Source organism: Schistocerca piceifrons, chromosome 8, assembly GCF_021461385.2.
Source record: "Schistocerca piceifrons isolate TAMUIC-IGC-003096 chromosome 8, iqSchPice1.1, whole genome shotgun sequence".
NCBI lineage: Eukaryota > Metazoa > Arthropoda > Insecta > Orthoptera > Acrididae > Schistocerca > Schistocerca piceifrons.
This window is the reverse complement of record NC_060145.1, coordinates 345,523,298-345,544,371: the sequence shown is the minus strand read 5'-3', so window position 1 is coordinate 345,544,371 and position 21,074 is coordinate 345,523,298. Positions and strand designations below refer to the sequence as shown.

Genomic DNA, 21,074 nt, shown 5'->3' with positions numbered 1-21,074 from the left:
GGAGATTATATTGAAAATTAGGGTTTTGTAGCTAAGAGAGTGGGGAATAACATGGTGCACTGGAATTCTCTATAAAAGCAAATTCATGCCAGCTGGAAAGAAAACCATCCCCCCCCCCTTTTTAAAGTGTATCATTACTTACTGAACACCCCTCATACAATAGTTTGCCTAATTCATGGAGACAAAGGAAAAAGACTATTTCTGTTATTAGCCATACAATGAGATACACTGCCAAATGAGGACATGGTGTCATGGAAATGTATGCAGATGTGCATGAGTTTCAAGAACTGTTTCTATGAGAGTACTGGGCACAAGAAATACAGAAAGAACTGAAAGTGGATTTCTGAAGCAGGGAGAGGAAACCACCTCAGTGAGGCTAAATGAAAACCTCGAGGTAAGGATTATGGTTTGGGGATGTCATACAATTTCACAAGGATGCCCCAGAGATGGAAGGTGACAGAAGGCCACTGTGGTGGTGTGGGGAGGATATCAGGAAAGAAGTTACCTCATTCTAGGGTGGGGGCTTGACATGAGAAAGACATATGTCTGGCAGAGTACTGTATTGAGGTATTCACAGCCTGGGTGGTAGTGGGACAAGGGAATGCTTCTGAGTTTTTTGGCAGTGGGAGCTGTATTAGTGAGGCAGCGAGAGGAAGACATTGCACGGGAGATTTATTTGAGAATGAAGTCTGTGCAGTAGTCGTTGAAGATGAAAGCCTGTTGTTGGCAAAGGTGCTGAGAGATTCAGCACTAGAACAGATGTGTTTCTTGTGGTGTATCCAACATGGAAGCTGCGACAGCTATCACAGGACATGTATTGTTGCTTACTTGTTGGTTTTATATGGGTTGGATGTGGGCTTCAGTAAGGTGGAGGTGGTCAATACAAGGTGGTGGTAGTTGTTGGGATGTTTAAGGGGGACTAAACAGCTAAGGTCATCAGTCACCCATTCCAAAAACAGGCGAGACGTAAATTTGCGGAGCAGGTAAAACCCCAAGGGGAAGGAGACTCCCCCTACCACTGAAAAAAAAAAAAAAAAAGCGGCAACGAACACTACAGACAGGAAGAGTACAGATGAACACCAAACAGAAAGAAACAGAAGAAAAGAAGATGGCCGGAGACTGGTTGACTGACCACGAGAACAAAAAAAGGGAAAGAGTCAACCATCCGACTACACACTAAAATCTGCAACCAAATATGAGAGACTCGAGGACAAGAGACACAGAAAGGAAAAGGTGCAGGACCTCCCTAAAGGGAACCATAAAAAGGACTACCACGGATAAAATTTAAAATGTCGTCAGCCATGGAGGCATCGTCGCATAAAACCAAAGGCAAAGTGCCCGGGAGATTAAAAGACTGCCAGAGGGTGCGCAGTCGGGGCCACTCCAACAAAATGTGGGCGACCGTCAGCCGGGACCCACACCGACACAGGGGGGATCTTCCTGACGCAAAAGATGGCCATGCGTCAGGTAGGTATGGCCAATGCGGAGCCGCCACAGGACGACAGAGTCCCTGTGAGAAGCTCGCAGGGAGGACTGCCACACATCGGTCATCTCCTTAACAGCCCGCAGTTTATTCGGAGATGTCATGCCACGCCACTCAGCAGTCCACATCCCAAGCACCTTACGGCGCAACACCAACTGCTGATCACGAGCCGGGAGGCCAATCTCCAAAGCTGGGGCGTCGATCGCCCCTTTGGCCAGCCTGTCAACATGTTCGTTCCCCGGGATGCCAACATGACCTGGCGTCCAAACAAAGACCACCGAATGACCAGAACGGGTAATGGTGGAAACAGACTCCTGAATAGAGGACACCAGAGGAGAAGAGGTATAGCAGCGGTCGATGGCCTGGAGGCTGCTCAGGGAGTCACTGCAGATGACGATGGATGTACCTGGGCAGGAACGCATATGCTCAAGAGCGCGCAATATGGCCACCAACTCTGCAGTAAAAATACTGCAGCCAGCCGGCAAGGAGCGCTGTTCAACATGGGCAGCATGAGCAAAAGCGTAGGCAGTGCGACCATCAACCAGGGAACCATCAGTGTAGACAGTCTCACAGCCCAAAAATGAGGCGAGGAGCGCAAGAAAATGGTGACGGAGGGCCACAGGCGGAACCGAGTCCTTGGGTCCCCGTGCCAAGTCCAGACGGACGGGGCAAACACCAGGGAGGTGTAGGTGCACAGACCCGGAAGGGAGGCAGAAGAGGGAATGACCCCAGTTCCGACAGCAGGGACTGGACGCGGACAGCTATGGAAAGCCCAGACCTAGACCGCCTTTCGGGCAGATGGAGGACCATGGCAGGGAAAAGCAGGCGATGATTGGGATGGCCCGGCGAGCAATGCACGTGGACAGCATAGTCGGCGAGCAGTCGATGGCGGCGAATCCGCAGCGGGGGAACCCCAGCCTCCACCAGTAGGCTATCCACGGGGCTCGTACGAAAAGCGCCAGTTGCAAGCTGAACCCCACAGTGGTGTATGGGGTCTAACAACGTCAACACTGAGGGTGATGCAGACCCATAGGCCAGGCTCCCATAATCAAGCCTGGACTGCACAAGGGCTCTATACAATCGCAACAGCGTGCAGCGATCCTGTTCCAACACCTTTGGGACCCTTTCCAAAGCGACCAGCCAAATCACTTAGCTTACTCTGTGCCATTATTACAGCTGAATTCTAGGTCAGTTCTGAGCTGCTGAACCAGAAATCTCTCTTAGAAGTTAAAACAGCCAGTACAATAAGTGACAGCTGCGTCAGACACAAAAAAGCTATCAAATAAAAACGGACGATCACACTTCCAAATCTTGTGTCTCAATACAAGGAAGTTTACTTTTATTTGGATAAGTACCAGGTGAATTTGAGTTGGGAAAGAGAGTTAAGCTATTGCTTGAAGCATATTCTTCATCATTAGTCCAGACCACAAAGATATTGTCGATAAATCTGTATCAAGCCAGAGGCCAAGTTGCTGAGTCTTGAGGAATGCTTCTTGCATGTCGCCCACATAAATGTTGGCGTAAGATGGAACCATCCTGGTTCCCTTCTTAGTAGCCCCCCCCCCCCCCCCCCCCCCCACCCCTGCTCCAGATTTGTTTGTAGGTCTGGCCCTCAAAGGTGAGGTTCAACAGGGTGACAATACATGAGGATTTAGGGAAACTTTCAGATGGCTGCTGGGAGTGAGATATCTCTCAGGCTAAGGGACTGTGTGTATGTTTGATGTTTCCGTACAGCAAAGTTGGACTAATAGTGACAAGGATGGTTCCGGGAGGGAGAGAAGTGGGAACTGATTTGAGATGTTGGTGTCTCTTATGTATATTGGGATACTATATGAAGGGCTGGAAGTAGCAGGGCTGTGATACGTTCGGTGGGGGCCTTTGAAGCCAGCTCCAATGGGATAGGCAAGATACTTGTTTTTGTGTATTTTGGGAAGTAGGTAGAAGACTGGGATGCATGCTCACAAGGGGTAAGGAGTTCTATGGAGAAACTAGTGAGTCCTGGTGAGGAACCTGGTATTAAGAATTTTCTCCATCCCAGTCAGGACTGAAGGAATGAGGCCATTAGAAACCAGTTTGTATGTCAAGATGTCCTTGAGCTATGACCCTCTGCCACATACTCCTAATGGTTAAACACTACAGTAATGAAGCCTTTGCATGCAGGGGCAACTATGATTCCTTTAGAAGTGTAAGTAGCTAGTTTCAGTTAAAAGTCTTCCAAAATCATCAGAAAAGACCCCTTCTTAGAGTAGGGAGGATAGAAAGAAACCAAGTTTTAAGAGAGGTTAGGATTGAGACAAACATTTAGTTTGAGAGGGGGGGAACATAATTCTACAATGTCTACAACTTTGCATCTGCCATTTTTTAAAGTTCGAGACTTTATTGTGAAAAACTTACAAAAAAATTTACTATTCAAAGTATTGGCTATCATTGGCCACTGCTTTCTCCTAGCTTTAGGGCAGCATACAAATGCCACAGTGTATAAACTGGGCATCGTTTGAGGGGAACCATGAATCAATCCAATTTTGCACTTGTTCATATGACCGCAAGTGTTAGTCAGCTGGGTCGCGTGTCATAGATTGAGAAAGGTGGCAGTCAGAGGGAGGAATATCTGGAGAATACGGCGGGTGGTAGAACTTCCCAGTTCAACGCTTTCAAGTATATGTTGACGGGATTTTTGACATGGGGTCGTGCACTGTCATGATGCAAAATCTTTTTTTCATGTCTATCACTGTAGTGTGGCCATTTGTCTTTCAGTGCTTGGCTCAACCATATCTGCTTTCGATAATGATCTCCTGTGATTGTCATGATGGGTTGCAGTAGCATTGGAAGCTTTCTCTCTTTCACAAACATGCCGGTCTTCAACGTCAAAATTACCATTCTTGAAGGATGGAAACCATTTTTTGCAAAGTTCTGTCATAGGTCTTACCCAGCTTTTAATCAGCCTCAGCCGCAGATTTCTTCATATCAAAGCAGAAAATTAAAACTTCCCGGAGATGATGAGAACTGGGCTCGTAAGTTGACATATTCGGTCGAGAATAACTTTATGATGCAATCAAAAATTGACTGATATTTTGATGGAGTTTTGTTCTCAAATGCCTAAGCTTACTTATGACACTTATGACGAACAACTTGCACCACTACTTTCAACTACTGCAGTCTATTGCAAAACGGCGGAAGCAAAGTTGTAGACCTTATAGCTTAATAATCAGCATAAACAGCTAGCTGTTGGTTAAGAATTTTCAACGATCAGCAGAAATTTCAACTTACCCAGTTTTAACTCAGTCAATGTTAAATGTCAGCTATCTTTATTGCATTAAAAGATTCGAGGACTGAGAAATGAAATTAATGAATTAATTGTCTGGAGAGATTAATTAGAGTCCTCAAACCCAGCTGACATAATCTGCCTATCTGAACATCATGTGACCACTGCTATAGAACTTTTAAGTGTTACAAGATTTAGGTTATCATCTCACTTTTGTAGAGCAGAAATGGAGAAAGGAAGAGTTGTCACATTCATCAGTAACTGCCATAAATTTAAGAACATAGACATTCATAAATTTTGCCTAGAACAGCATATGGAAGTACGTGCAACAAAAGAAGAATTTCATAAGAAAATCCTTCATAATGTTAAGTGCATATCGAGTACCTGCAGGTAACTTTAATCTGTTCATAAACCACCTTGAAGCAGCACTGGCCCATTTAAATACCAAAACAAATAAATAGTGGTTGCTAGTGACTTCAATGTAGATTTCCTTAAAGATTCTACCAATAAGAACTTTTTTGAGTTAGTAACACTATCATTCAACTTAATTCCCAATGTAATGTTCCCAGCTAGGGCAGCCAATTGCTCACAAACAGCCATTGACAATATCTTTATTGCAAAGTTCAGTGAACAAAATTATATTACAAAACCAATAGTCCATGGCCTCTCAGACCATGACATGCAGTTCCTTCTGTTAATGTTAATACTGAAAGGATACAAAATCTGTTAAATCTGAACTCAAGAGGGTAATCAATGAGCCAAAAATTGATTTTTTAGGACACTCCTCAGAGACATTCACTGGAGTGAAGTTTACAGTGCTCATGGCATTAATGAAAAATACACTTTTGCTAATAAGGTGCTTACCTTATTTGAACAATGTTATCCCCAAAACTAACCGAGGTTAGAGCAAAGCCTACAAAGAAGCCATGGCTTACTGAAGGAATATAGGTATCTTGTAAAACAAAAAGAAAACTGTATTTGTCAATCCGAAAAAGTTCTGATGTTGGTGCTATAGCACATTACAAGAAATACTTCAAAATATTAAAGACTGTAATATTAATATCAAAGCAAATATATTACAAGGAAAAGAGAGTCATATCAGATAACAAATTAAAGACAATACGGGATATAGTGAAGGAGGAGACCAGTAGAATCAGATGTGAAGAGGGGCAAATAGCTTTAAGAGTAAATGATTTATTGGTGACAGATGTGTATAGTGTTGCAGAACTTTTTAACAAACATTTTATAACTGTTACTGAAAAGATGGAGTTGTCAGGTTCTGTAGACGCTGCCATGGGATACCTCAGAGCAGACATTTCAAGTAACTTCCATAACATGAATTTGATCCTCACTGCCGCAGCAGGAGTAATGTCCATCATAAAATCTTTAAAATCAAAAACATCTAGTGGGTGTGATGAAATATCAACAAAGTTAATTAAAGAATGTATTCTGAGTTAAGTAACATATTAAGCTATCTGTGTAACCAATCGTTTATCAGTGGAATATTTACTGAATGGTTGAAATATGCTGAAGTTAAGCAACTGTTCAAGAAGGGAGATAAAGAAATAGCGTCAAATTTCTGTCCAATTTCACTTTTGCCAGCATTCTCAAAAATTTTAGAAAAGGTAATGTACAATCGGCTTTATAACCATCATATCACAAATAACATACTGTCAAAGTCGCAGTTCAGATTTATAAATGGTCCTGATATTCGAGAAGGCTATCTACACTTACAGTGAAAAGGTACTTAATTCATTAGGCAAAAAATTGCAGGCAAATGGTACATTTTGTGATCTGTCAAAGGCATTTGACTGTGTAAATCACAATACCCTTTTAAGTAAATCAGAACATTGTGGTGTAACATGAAATGCTGCAAAATGATTCAAATCTTATATCTCTGGAAGGAAACAAAGGGTGTCATTATGAAAGAGACATGTATTAAGCTATCAAGCATCATCCAACTGGGAACTAATTACTTGTGGGGTCCCACAAGGTTCACCTTAGGGCTCTTAATTTTTCTCGCGTATATCAATGACCTTTCATCGGTAACATTACCTGATGCCAAGTTTGTTTTGTTTACTGATGATACAAACATTGCAATATATAGCAAATCAAGTGCAGTCCTAGAAAGATTGGCTAATAAAATATTTGTGGACATTAATCACTGGTTCCTAGCCAATTCTTTGTCACTAAACATTGCAAAAATACACTACATACAGTTCAGAACTTGTAAGGGGTATCCCATGAGTACATGCCTAACATATGATGACAAGCAGACAGAAGAAGTGGACAGTGTTACATTCTTGGGGTTACAGCTTGATAATAAATTCAACTGGGAGGAGCACACCACAGAACTGCTGAAGCATCCAAACAAATCTCTATTTGCAATTGAATTCTGTCAGACACAGGGGATATAAAAATGAAAAAGCTTGCATACTATGCTTACGGTCACTCAGTAATGTCATATGAGATTATTTTTTTGGGGTAATTCATCAAGCCAAGCTAAAGTTTTCCTGGCACAAAAATGTGCAATAAGAGTTACATGTGGTGTGAGCTCAAGAACATTCTGCAGAGGCCTGTTCATGGAACTAGGGATACTAACTGCTGCTTCCCAATATATTAATTCCTTAATGAAATTTGTTTTTAAAAATATACAACTTTTTCAAACCAACAGCTCAGTTCATGGAATCAATACTAGAAATAAGAATAATCTTCACAAGGATTTAAAATCACTTACTATTGTACAAAAAGGTGTGCATTATTCACGAACACACATTTTCAATAACTTGCCAGCAGCCATAAAAAGCTTAACAACCAATGAAATTCAGTTTAAGAGAAGCCTAAAGGATTCATTGGTGGCCAACTTCCATTCCATTGATGAATTTCTCAGTAAAACCAACTGATTTGTGTGTGTGTGTGTGTGTGTGTAAGAACAACTTCTGCTCCATTTCTGTGCAGTAATGTGTTCATTGTAAATAAATATTGTAGTTTTATTACCTTATAAATAAAAAAAAACATTTTTTTTAATTTTAAATTCAGTGCATTAATGCGATCTTAGTAAATGAGTGTTGTAAAATGATCCTTTGATATAGTGTTCATTAAAAAAAGGCGATCATTCCACTTGGGACCTGTGAAAGGTACATAAGCTTATTTGTTTTAGTTGTAAATATTTGTCCTGTATTATCGTTTTTCTGACATGTTCTACATCCTGGAGGTCAACTGGAATGAAGGTTAATCTAATTTAATTGAAGAAATTTTCAACTGAACGTATGTCAAATATACAACTAAAAGTAGGTCACTGTTTCAGTTTTTTAACTCATATTTTTATGGAACTTAGAAAATACAAGAAATTGAAACATTAACAATTACAATTATAAAAATAAATGTTGATCATGAACAGAGAAGTGTTGAAGTTTCTTTCTACACTATTCAGGAGTTCTCAATTTACCATACCTTCTTGTCTCCCTGACTATGTTCATTCTCTTCATCATCAGACCGCTCCACATCATCATCTGACATATCACTTTCATCTCCTGACTCTGCGGCAATCTTCTTTGTAGGTATCTCATGAGACTGCTGCAAAAAGAACATCAAACAATTTCACAAAAAATACTTCATTATTCATAAAACAATCTTTTGATACACTTATATAATCTGCGAGTGCTTTCAGTATGTTAAAATGACTAACCTCCATGGGGAGTTGTAGTTGCTCCAGAAAAGAATGTCAATTAGAGGAGGAATAAACGCCATAAACCTCTGCCAAGTTTGATGTTGGCAATGACGATGCTTTCAAAAATTCTAAATCATACTTGTTCTCACATAACAATGTTAACAGAAATTTCAAACAGTCAAAAATTCACCTCCAGACTCTAATTAGTGCAGTATAGTGAATTTGCAACTGTATAACATATATAAATAAAATATTGCCCGGGAAGATTATTTTCAATAAAGGAAATACAAAGAAATTTATCACTACACAATGCCAAAAGTGTACCTAATGACAAAATGTCTACCAATGCGTAAGTCTTAGTTTTCTAACAAAAACATTTTACATCCTGATCCCCCCCTCCCTCCCTTTTTTCTCTGCCTCTGACACACACATTTTTCAGCAGAGGTAGTCATTATTTCCTACTGACAAACAATCTCCAGATGTGTAAAATAATACTATTGCATTTATGCAGCCAGTCCCTGAAATTTAAAACTTTTATGATGAACTAAGAAGCCAATTGTATATTCTGAATTAATTATTCTCAACACCATCCTCTGATGCTCACTATATAACACAAGGATCTCCGTCCAGCTAAGTTAAGCCTCCCTCTGACTTTGGCCAACTGGCTGAATACCCATGTTGATCAATATCAGACAATATCCACCTTGGGACACCATGACAATTGTCTTGGCTTGCTCACATAAGAACTATTCACATAATGTTTTTAAATATGTACAGCATGCACTCAATGTATGGTTTTTGAAGAGAGCGCCAAATTAAAAATTGATAATGAAAGATTTAAGATATGGATTGCCATAAAACTACATACTAACACTCTGAGGACTGGGCAGCTAGGATGACATTCAGCTGGCTGACACTGTGCTGTTTCACAGTTTTTCTAAATGTTGTGTATCAGGTTCTACTGTACAGGACCTAAGTTGGTTTATAGCACCTGCAAGCGGGGTCTCTACTCTATGTAATACCGTGAAGAAATAAACTTACATCAGTGATGATTTCTTAAGACTGAAATAAAATGTGTTGTTCTTACAAAAACTGAAAAATGTTTTTGTCTTTTGTTTTGTAAACGGAGATAGGGTTAGAAGTTGTTGGTACTAAAATCAAAAACTGTATAAAAACTTAGTTAAAAAAAACTTAGTTACATTTTTCTCGACAACAAAATTTTTTAGGCATTTTGAAAAACAAAGTCCTGCATCACACTCTTCACAATAGTACCTGGTATCTTTTCTTGCCACTTTCCCAGATCTTGCCTGCACGAGCTTTATTTCAGCTCTGAGACAATTTTGACATTTTTGTAGCCAGAACCAATTTAGGGAAATGTCTTCCACCGAGTCTGTTTACAGGTGATCTAATTTGAGTAGAATTTGATTCAACCTTGGTTCACTAAAGCAAGTGCCAATTTAGTAATGAATTCAACAAGACGCATGATGTTTGCTAGCAGGCCTTGACTTCTGCATAAAACTTACAAATTTACAACCATGGGTGGCCAGAAGTGGACACCACAACAACAACAACAACAACAACAACTACTACTACTACTACTAAGAAATATGTTCCTAATGTCCTCTCATTTCACAAAACACAAACATTCTTCTCTGTCAAACAAAAGTTTATTTTTTTCAGCTGCTGAGAAATTGAATTTTTAGTTAGCCCATTTCTATTTTTTAGTACAGAACTGTAAGACAATGTTGAAAATAAATACAAAGTGTATAAAAAACAACAACAAATGACCTTTATACAGCATGTGAAATTGTGAGGTGCAGCAAGGTGTATGTGAACATACAAAACATGTAACACACAATGTTGTCTGTATTCCTTTCTGGCTACTATGAGTGACCATATAAGCATTATACAGTATGTTTATATAAACAACAGATGTAAGACGAATGGTGGAATACATTAACAAAGATGAGAAATTGGCAATATAGGTCATATTTTGCTTGTCTCCAGAGTTAAACAGTTTTGTTATTTACTACTGGTTGACAAACCAGACACTGCCCAGGTATTCATTTTGCCAACTTTTAATTAGAAATGAAAATAAATAATGAACTGTATCTGTAGAGTAACAGTGAAAAATCTTTGTTTCCAGGTATTCACGAAAATGCCTTTGAAATTATGAAAGTCACACAAAGAAGTTTACATAATAAACAAGTGTATGTACGGTATCCCAGGCAGTTTCTGTACGCTTGGTGCAACTGCTTTGTGTGTGTACAATACAATTTTGTAAAGATCTCTATGCCAACGTCTCTTCATAGCTCTATAGGCTGCAATTGTTTTCACCTGCAGCCGCCTGTGCTTCGCAGTTGAAAAGTGTCACAAGCACTGCGAGGTGTCATGGATTTCCTTAAGTTGACTTGACTGCAGGTATTAGTAATGAATAAATGTATTAAAACTTCATGCAGGATATGACATTTTTTCACGCAACTCTGTGTTTACGATGTCATATCTTTCTAACTATGTGACATGCAATGATATATTTGTGTAGGTACATTCAGCAGCATACATGGATACTGTCTGCAAATTATGTTGCGAATGTAGTTGGCAGCAAAAAAGTACCGTATTTACTCGAATCTGAGCGGCACTTTTTTCCGGTTTTTGTAATCCAAAAAACTGCCTGCGGCTTAGAACCGAGTGCAAAGCAAGCGGAAGTTCTGAAAAATGTTGGTAGGTGCCACCACAACTAACTTCTGCCATCAAATATATGTAGCGCTACACAGGCATGTTTTGTAGGCACAAAGATAAATACTGGCGCCAAAACCTCTGCGTCAGTAAATAAATTTTTTTTAAAAAAATGTGGAAGACGAGCTTTTTTTCTCTGCCCCGACTTTGGACCACTCCATTTTCATACATTATCCAACGAAGTAAATACAAATTCCGTATTGCTCACCTTCGAATGCAGCAGAATTTCAATGTACTACGAAAATCCGACATGCAAGACTGTTTGGGATGTTCGTCAATATGGCCAACTCTACGTTCTGAATTTTTTCCTACCTGTGAGAAGACATGGTTGCTAACAGAAACCTGATGAAATGTGAATCACATTCAGTATTCTCTTCACCATAAGAATAATATGAATATAAACATTTTGCCATGTATTCTTTCTTGTTTGCTGCTATCTCATTTAAATCCTGTCTGCCTAATAAACTACGAAACTAGAGTGAGACAACAGCAAACGCGGAAGAATATACATATCGTGTCATGTTTATACTCGTATTATTCTTATGCCTAATAGTGATACAGTCAGAAATGAAGAACGGCAACTGACTAGATTTTAAAATCTAAGATGACCCTAATTTCTGTGCAGAATTTGATGTACTAAAGAAGCGGCCGCAAAGATTTACAAACGGAGAAAAATTTTCGCCTAACTCTCGTTCAGAACATGTTCTATCATACGCAGTCTATTATTTGCTTCTTGTTGATCATTATCAAAGAAAGCAGCAGTGTAAGTAACAACAAATAGCAGTCTCCTGCCATTGTTTCGCTAATGAGACGATTCCTCTCTTTTTTTTAAAAATTGTAAGCGGCGGTACCACGCACAAAAGCAATCTATGCTGTGAGTGGCGACAGGCCGTAAACATGCACTATCAGGATGCGACAAACAATGCATGACACAGTACAGTAATGCATTTTCAGCTTAGAGTGACGTAAACACCTATAACAAAGAAAACGGCACTTATCAGATCAAAGCAAAATAAGCAATCGATTCACACCAGACGAAGCACGTGAAAAAGGAAGGGTACCTGTATAAACACGGACGGAGCGCCTGACGCACAGCAATGGGTACCTCGTAAAGCTTAACTGCTAAGCTTATCACTCGAACCAATCTACTTCGACCTAAATTGTGTCTCATATTACAACGGACCAACTTTGTTTCGATTTGGAGGTGCGGCCTAAAACTTTTCTCTCCCTTTGAATTTCGAGTCTCAAATTTCACGTGCGGCTTAGATTCGGGATTTTTTTTTTTTTCCTTTATTTCGAGTCTCATTTTTCAGGTGTGGCTTAGATTCGAGTGCAGCTTAGATTCGAGTAAATACGGTAATAAATATAAATGTCATGCATGATGTGGAAGGTTTTCATGCATGTCAGTGTTTATGACATCATATCTCTTGACCTGTGTGTGTCAGCATGGTGTAATTTTGTTGCGCATATTTAGCAGCATATGGGAAATTAATTGCAAATAAGAGGTAGACTTCGGAAAAGTCACCAAGAACTGTGGGTGAGGGGAGATTTACTGGACGGGATGAGATGGGAAGACTGATTGTTGGGGACTACACCGGATGAGATTTAAAAACCTGAGAGCTTAAAGGCAGAAGACAGGGTAATACACAAGACAGAGATTACTGCTAAAACATCATGCACAAGTTAATAAAGAGTGAAAAGCTCAGTGCATTGTATGTAAAAGAGGTGGGAGGGGGATGGCAAAAAAGGAGACGGGTCAGAAAATGAAATATGTAGAAAACTATAACGGAGTGCAGAAAGGAGTAGTTACTGTGAAGAAATGGTGAGATGGAAGTAAATAATGTAAATTTAGGTCCAGCAGTTAGCAAGAACCAAGGATATGTAGCGCTACTTCCTACCTGCAGGGGTAGGAACCATAGGGTAGGGAGATTGGTGCAGAAGGAACATAGGTCTGACAAGGACATTGCGGGGATTTGAAAGGCAACAAAGAGCTATTCTACATGAGGTGAGCAAAATCTCAGACAGAATGGAGCTCATTTCAGTATACGATTTTAGAAAGGCATGAACTTCTCGAAGTAGCTGATTAATACATTCCAAACCAGGATAATAGTGAGTGACAAGTGGTGTGCTCCGAAGTTGTTTTTTGGAGGGATCAGCAATACCAGGATTGGATGTGATGGCCCCTGCTGGTAAGGTAATTACATTCAGTGCAGGCTAAGGTGAGAATGGTGGTGTACTGCCAAAAAGAGTCACCATCTGAACAAATATGTTTCCCTCGAATGCTAAGGTTTTATGGGAGGGTAAATCTGACATGGAAAGGACGGAAGTACCGTTGTTCGTTAGTAGGTTTAATGTGGACAAAAGTGTGTAGCTGGCCTTCGGTGAGCAAGAGATCAACATCATGGAAAGTGGCATGGGATGCAGAATAGGACCATAAGAAATTTAATTGGGAGAAAGTAATCAAGAGATTCGAGGAATTTTAACTGTTCAGCCTCACCGTAATTCCATATGGCAAAGACGTCGATAACATATCTAAACCAAACTAAAGGCTGAAGACGTATGGATCCCAGGAAAGCCCCCTCCAAGCGACCCATGAAAAGGTTGGCATAGGAAGGAGCCATCGTGGTTTCCATGGCCGTACCCCTAATCTGTCTGTATGTCTGCCCCTCAAAGGTGAAGTAGTTGTTTGTAATGATTAAGGTGAGCAGGAAGAATGTCATAGGTCTGGAATCAGGTGGGTGCTGACTGAGGAAATGATAAGCAGACAGACATACCATGTACGTGGGGGATGTTGGTATCGAGGGAGGTGGTATCACTGCTGACTAGCAAGGTGTGTGGTGCGAGTCGGACAGGCACGGATTTCAGACAATCTAGGAAATGGTTGATGTCTTAGCTTTTCACTTTTATTAACTTGTTCACAATATTTTAGGAGTAATCTCATTTTGCGTATTAGCCTGTCTTCCACCTTTAAGCTCTCAGGTTTTCAAATCTTGTTCGGTGCAGTCCCCAATCTTTTTTCCTCATCCCATCCAATAAGTCTCCCCTCACCCGCAGTTTAGGGCAACTTTTCTCAAATCTAGCCCTTTTCCTACACCTCGCCAGTCCTTCTGCTGCACCCTCTTCCTTCCCCTTCAACCCTTCTGATGGAAAAGAAGCCACTGGCTCCAAAAGCTTGCATAACAACAACTTTTTTTAAATGTGTGTGTTCTGCCGCCACTTGGTTAGTAGATTTTTTTTTTAATCTGTCCCATTACATTGTATTGTCAAAAACTGATTGTTTTCATTGTTGCACTACACCTTTACCTCTTACGAACGCACAAAGAGATTCTCAAAATGATGGATACAATGACTTTTACACCAGAATCATAATCATCAAATGGACTGGAACATTGAACCAGGTATACAAGTGTATTCTGTTAATAGACCAAATTTTGGTACAAGCAAAAGCAAAAGATTGATCTGCAAAAATTGTCATTCAATAAACAAACTGAAATTAGAAAAATTATTAAACAGCTCATAATAAGAACGTAAACAAATAATACATCAAGCAAGTTAGCTGGTTTCACGTTCTATGGATCACTAGTATGATTAATTGTAACTATGTGAAATGAGTCCTTTTACATTCACAGTACGCTACACATTCACGTGAGAATATGGCGACCCAGTGACCATTTACAATTGTTTACTATTATTATATAGTTGTTGTTATTAGTTATAACCCACCACTTCTAACTCATTACGAAAGTCGGATTTCTTCTATGGAGTAGAACAAGTTGTCAGGGAGAAGCTTTATTAGAAAGTTTCTCCCCCCCCCCCCCCCCTCCCATCATTGCATAAGTGACAAAAATTTTGGTGGAAGCATTAAACACCCATTTTTTTGTGTTAAAGAGAACCTTAATGTAGAGTGCTGAATGTCATTTTTCTTCTGGTACTGTAATAATGTGAATCACTGTTTCTTTTGAACTGCAGTGGATTCTTTGCAACAAACTTATGAGGGCACAAAACTGACTGTGAGGTGTCAGATAAAGTGCCTGACTTCTTAAACAGATATCTAGAAGATGATAGTGTGTGAGCACCATATAATATTCTTACAACGTGTTTTTGAGCAAAGAACATTTTCTTTCTTGAAAATGAATTATTCCTGAACATTATTCCATATGATGTTATTGAATGAAAATATGTACAATATTGCAAAATGGCTCTGAGCACTATGGGGCTCAACAGCTGAGGTCATCAGTCCCCTAGAACTTAGAACTACTTAAACTGAACCAACCCAAGGACATCACACACATCCATGCCCAAGGCAGGACTCGAACCTGTGATCGCAGCGGTCACGCGGTTCCAGACTGAAGCGCCTAGAACCGCTCGGCCACACCGGCCGGCACAATATTGCAACTTACTGATTTCTCTCATAAGGATATGCAATGATTTGAAGAGCAAATGTGGATCAACTAAGCTGTTTTAGGAGTTCAAGATGTGCCTTTTCCAGTTTGAATTCTCAGAAATATGGAAATCTCAAATTTTTTAAGTTTCCATTCTACTTATTATTTTCTAATCATGTGCTATATTTATCACTGGTATAGTACCTCAACATCACCATACATACTCTACAAACTACAGTACAGAATGGCAGAAGGTGCACTGTAACACTACCATTTCTCTTCCTGTTCCGTTAACAAATAGTATGATGGAAAAACGACTGTCTACATGCCTCATACAAACTGTATTTTCTTGTATCTTATGTTCATGACCCTTATACGAAATGTATACTGGCGGCATTAGAATCTTTCTGTATTCAACTTCCAATGCTGGTTCTCTAAATTTTCTCAATAATTTTCCTTAAAAAGAATGGTTTCTTCCCTTCAGGGATTCCCATTTGAGTTCCTGAAGCATCTCCATAATATTTGCAAGTTCTTCGTACCTACTGGTAACAAATTTAATAGCTTGCCTCTGAATTGCTCTAATATCTTCCTTTAATTCAAACTGGTGTGCATCCTAAACAAACAAACAGTACTCACGAATAGGTTGCACTAGTATCCTATGTGTAGTCTGCTTTTACAGATGAACCACACTTTCCTAAAATTCTCCCAATAAACTGAAGTTGACCCTTTGCCTTCCCTACTATAATCCTTACATGTTCATCTCATTCCATATCGCTTTGCAATGTTATGTCCAGATACTTAAACGATGTGACTGTGTCAAGCAGCACACTACTAACGCTGTATTCGAACATTGCGACCCCCCCCCCCTCCCCCCCCTCCAGTCACCTGCATTAAGTTACATTTTTCTATATTTAGAGCTAGCTGCCATTCACTACACCAACTACAAGTTTCATGTAGGACATCTTTTGTCCTCCTACAGTCACAAAACGAGGACACCTCCCCAATACCACAGCACCAGTGAACAGCTGCAGATTGCTGCCCACCCTGTCCGCCATATCATTTATGTATGAAAGAAAATAATAGTGGTGGTATCACACTTCCCTGGGGCACTCATGATGATACCCTTGTCTCTAACAAATACTCACTGCCAAGTACAATGTACTGGGTTCTATTACTTAAGAAGTCTTCAAGCCACTCACATATATGGGAACCTATTCCATGTGCTCATACCTTTCTTAACAGGCTTCTGTGGGACATCTTGTCAAATGCTTTTTGGAAATCTAGAAATATGGAAACTGCCTGTTGCACTCTAAAACCCTTTGGAAATCCAGGAATGTGGCATCACACCCTGAGCACCTCTGTCTAAGGCACTCTGGATCTCAGAATTGAACAGAATGAGCCAAGTTTCACAAGAGCTCTGTTTGCAGAATCCATGTGGATTTTTACAGAGAACATTTTCAATTTTCAAAACGATGTTCAATAATTCTACAACAGACTGACGTCAGTGGTATAGGCCTGTAATTACTCACATTTGTCTGATGACATTGTTTTAAAAAATAGGAGTGACCCGCAAATTTTCCAACTATTAGATACCCTTCATTGCTCTAGTGACCCACGATACACTTCTGCTAGATGTGGAGCGAGTTCTTTTGCATAATCACTGCAAAACCTCCAGGTATTTCATCTGGTCCAACTGCCTTTCACCTGTTGAGCAGTTTTTGTTGCTTTCCTATTCTGTGGTCACTTACGTCAATATCTGGCGTTTTGCAATGAAACAGTTTCGGAATTCCAAATACAGTATTTCAGGCTTATCTGTTTTGTCTTCAGTTTTGCTGCCATTATGATCACCATGTTGTGGGTGATCAATGTACTAATATAATAAAGAGTGTAATTAACAAACAAATAAAGGCAAACTCATTTTAACTATTTTCACTGGTAAATATATAATAAAAACCAAGTACAATTGATATAATGATGGAAAAATTCAATCAACCCACAACAGCCATTTAAAACATTTACATATTCATTTTATAATGCATAAAGTACTTTAAAGCAAGTAACTTAGTGTGGTGCCTTCATTAGCTCAAACATTACTTGCTTCAATACTTTATTTATGTTACAACTCTTGCCACTTTTCTGAAACATTTATTTTCATATATTTAAATAATTCCTTTTTGGCCAATATCTTATGGACTATTGATAATTATCTGTAAAAACTTGAAAATATTTTTAAGGTTACCTCGGATGGAGCCTGAGGCTTTTCATCAACCTTCTTGGCAGGTGTACTTCTGGATGAAGTTTTTTGGCCCCTGGAGCTCTTCTTATTCGTTTTTTTACCCTTCTTCTGTTGCTTTTGCCACACTGGTTTTTTAGCCTATCAAAATGGGCAGAAAAAATACTAAATTAAAATTCCTATATTTATTTCAAAAGTGACAACTTAAAGTATGTCAGATTGGGATAGGCATTAGGTAAACAAGACTGGAGATCAAAATATATTTCTAATGAACAGTACAACAAGGGAGTGAGAAGAAACAATTTCTTCATTTTTGTTATACAGATAATGGAATATTTAATTTCAAGCAATGGAAAATCCAGGACGGAATTTAACAATACTGGCAGTGTGGTTTCAGTTGCCTGAGACTGCAGTTGTGTCAGTTGCATTTGCTTGTGTGTGTCGTCTATTGTTGACAAAGGCCTTACTGGCCGAAAGCTTTATTTGTGACAGTCTTTTTGTTGTGCCTATCTGTGACTCAGCATCTCTGCCATATGGTGAGTAGCAATTTTCATAATACTGTTGGAATATTTTATTTTTGTTTTATCAAATCACAGTAACCCAAACACTGAGTCAGGAGATGAACTGTTGTAACCCAATAACAGACAGTGTAATTAATTGTACTTGAAATATTAATCCAATGTTGAAGTGCTCTGGCAAATAAGAAATCAGTGCCTTCTAATTCACTTACAACTGTTCTTTTTCTCAGCAATTGTAGCTCAAGCTACAGCTATTCATCCTCTGAATACTTTCAAAAATTATCATAAACCTTTTATTTTAATCCTGTAGTGGTGCCACCTGACATTACCATGGAAAGTGAGTAGTAGGTGTAACATTACTATTGATCACTGTGGTGTTAGTATTCAGCTGGCACTGATCCAGACACATCCTCTGCTGGTATCATGCCAGACTCCAACATATAAGTCAGCTCAAAGCAATCTCACTCTTATTTCTCTGTGTGTTATGTTGCAAGCAGTGAGACGCAGGGGTATTTGTGTGTGTGTTCAAAGCAATCTCACTCTTATTTCTCTGTGTGTTATGTTGCAAGCAGTGGGACGCAGGGGTATTTGTGTGTGTGTGTGTGTGTGTGTGTGTGTGTGTGTGTGTGTGTGTGTGTGGATCACCTCCTTACAAAAGTGGCAACAACTTGGGACCTATGATGTGTGCAAATCGGAATTAGTCAAGTATGCGGGTTTTCAACTATGGAATATTTACAGTAACTCCAAATGCAAGCAACACAGGATTATCAGGAGCTAATGACAGCTATATTGTAGACAGCACAAGAGTTAGAGAATGTAGCAGGAACGTCTCCTACTCCATGCATATTTACAGTCTTTCTACCACTTAACAATGTGGAGAGTGGGATGCTTAATGGAGATTACTGCAATTATATTTTTTGGCTTGTCAAATTGCCAACTTGGAAAGACAAAAGGCCATATTCTTGTTAGGAAACCCCAAACTTTACCGCCTAATATAAAAATCAGAGTCATTAACGAATCTGGCGGAACTTGAGTTGCTTAGATCCTTTCTTTGCCTGGAAGAACACGAAGACACATATTATTACAGGCATGTTAAAATTTGGCACTGATAAAAGTCTCCAAATAATCATATCTGAACTGGGCTGCTGATTTACAGGAATTAAATAGAATTTGCAATTTCAAATGTTTGTGCATCAACAGCAGCACTATTGTGTGACTGTAAACATTGTTTCCATTCACCACGCATGCAGCATGTCTGTCCCCCATCGGCACATAATATGCCACACATGTGACAAAAAAAAAAAAAAAAAAAAAAAAAAAAAAAAAAAAAAAAAAAAAAAAAAAAAAGACACTTGCAAGAGATATACTTCAGCAGTTGTAATGCAAATACATCCCAACCTATGGAAGTTTGCCAAGTGTGTGATAAATCCATGGAAGTGCCGCCTTTTCAGGATGCAAACCAGAGAAAGTTCTTAGATGCATTCATAGACAAGCACTTCACAAAATTATTTCTCGAAACTACAGTAGCTGTGGCCTTGCTAAACCAATCTACTTATTTAAGTTTAGGGGCACCACACTTGGAGATAGATGAGACAAACCTTTGGAGCTATGGAGCCTTGCTAGGAAAATTTACAGTATTACTTACTTATGATAAAGCCACTCACCCAGCAATTTTTTCTTATGACCCCCCCCTCCCCTTTCAACAATGTTTTCAGGATAGATTCTCTTCACACTTTTGGATTTTCAATTCATGAAACAGTAAAACACTGAAAATGCTACTTCCGCAAGTATTCTTTCAGGCAACTGCCAGTGACAGACTTGGGCTTCAATCTCTCTATTGACAGGCTTGAATAAGAGGAAGATTTCTTCACGGCCACGACCTGCAAGGAAAAGACATCCAACACTGCACCTAACACACAGTGCTCTTATAGCAATGTCCACGGCCATCTAGACTAAAAGCCACAGTCCGCCAGAACAGTTTGATGGCCACCAGTTACTGCACCCTCTTGGACATTTTGCATCTTGTACTGGGGCATGTCGTCACCAAGGCTTCTCCTTCCCAGATTGGCACCCACGTGTGGCCTACAGGGGTGGATGCCATGCAACCTGTATCTGTGGGATAGTTTCTGCCCACCATGGGTCTATGACGTATCATGTAGCCCGGCCTCTGCTCACAGATTTCTGCAGCAAAACTGACATTAGTTTTGCCTCTACATGCTGGTCAGCAATTGCTGGTTTCTCCACCCCTGTGGATCCTTGGTTCCACGGTGAAACATGTAACTCCCATTGAGCACTCCCATTGCCCACACTTTTCACAGTAATGGTCATGGACATCGTTCTGCCACCTTCCCACATTTCGGCACCTCTGGACCACATATCACCTATTTTATTCTACTTCCCCTCCCCCCTCCCCTCCCTGTTCACACCTGTGCCAGAAGGGGACATATTAGTACCACCCAATGTTACCTTGCAAACCAAGTAATTAGCGTGACCTTACTATTGACCACTGTGGTGCCGTGACTCAGATGATGCAGATCCCAAGGAATTTCCTCTGAGGGATCAGACCAGACTCTGGCATATAAACCAGAGCTAGGTCAGTCTGACTTCCCTTCTCTGCATGTGTTATTTTTCGAGCAGCGGAGTGCAATCAAATGAGAAATACAGTAATGAAAAAAATCACATGACCTAACAATCTGTTACAGTTTATCTTTCTCACTTCTAGCAGTGTACAATAATTAAGTAGGAAGACTGCTGGAATTGTGTGAACAATAAATTTTATGTGAGACGGTG

The 21,074-nt window shown here is 39.8% G+C and overlaps 1 protein-coding gene across 1 annotated transcript in view; it reads right to left on the bottom strand.

Annotated features, from left to right (window-relative positions):
- LOC124711703 (translocation protein SEC63 homolog) overlaps positions 1–21,074 on the bottom strand; it is a 178,484-nt gene that overhangs the window by 31,893 nt on the left and 125,517 nt on the right. Inside the window, exons 12-13 of the mRNA XM_047241905.1 lie at positions 17,773–17,907; positions 8,199–8,321 (exon numbers count right to left, since the gene is read on the bottom strand). Coding sequence (XP_047097861.1) covers positions 8,199–8,321; positions 17,773–17,907 — 258 coding nt within the window. The remainder of the gene's footprint in view (positions 1–8,198; positions 8,322–17,772; positions 17,908–21,074) is intronic.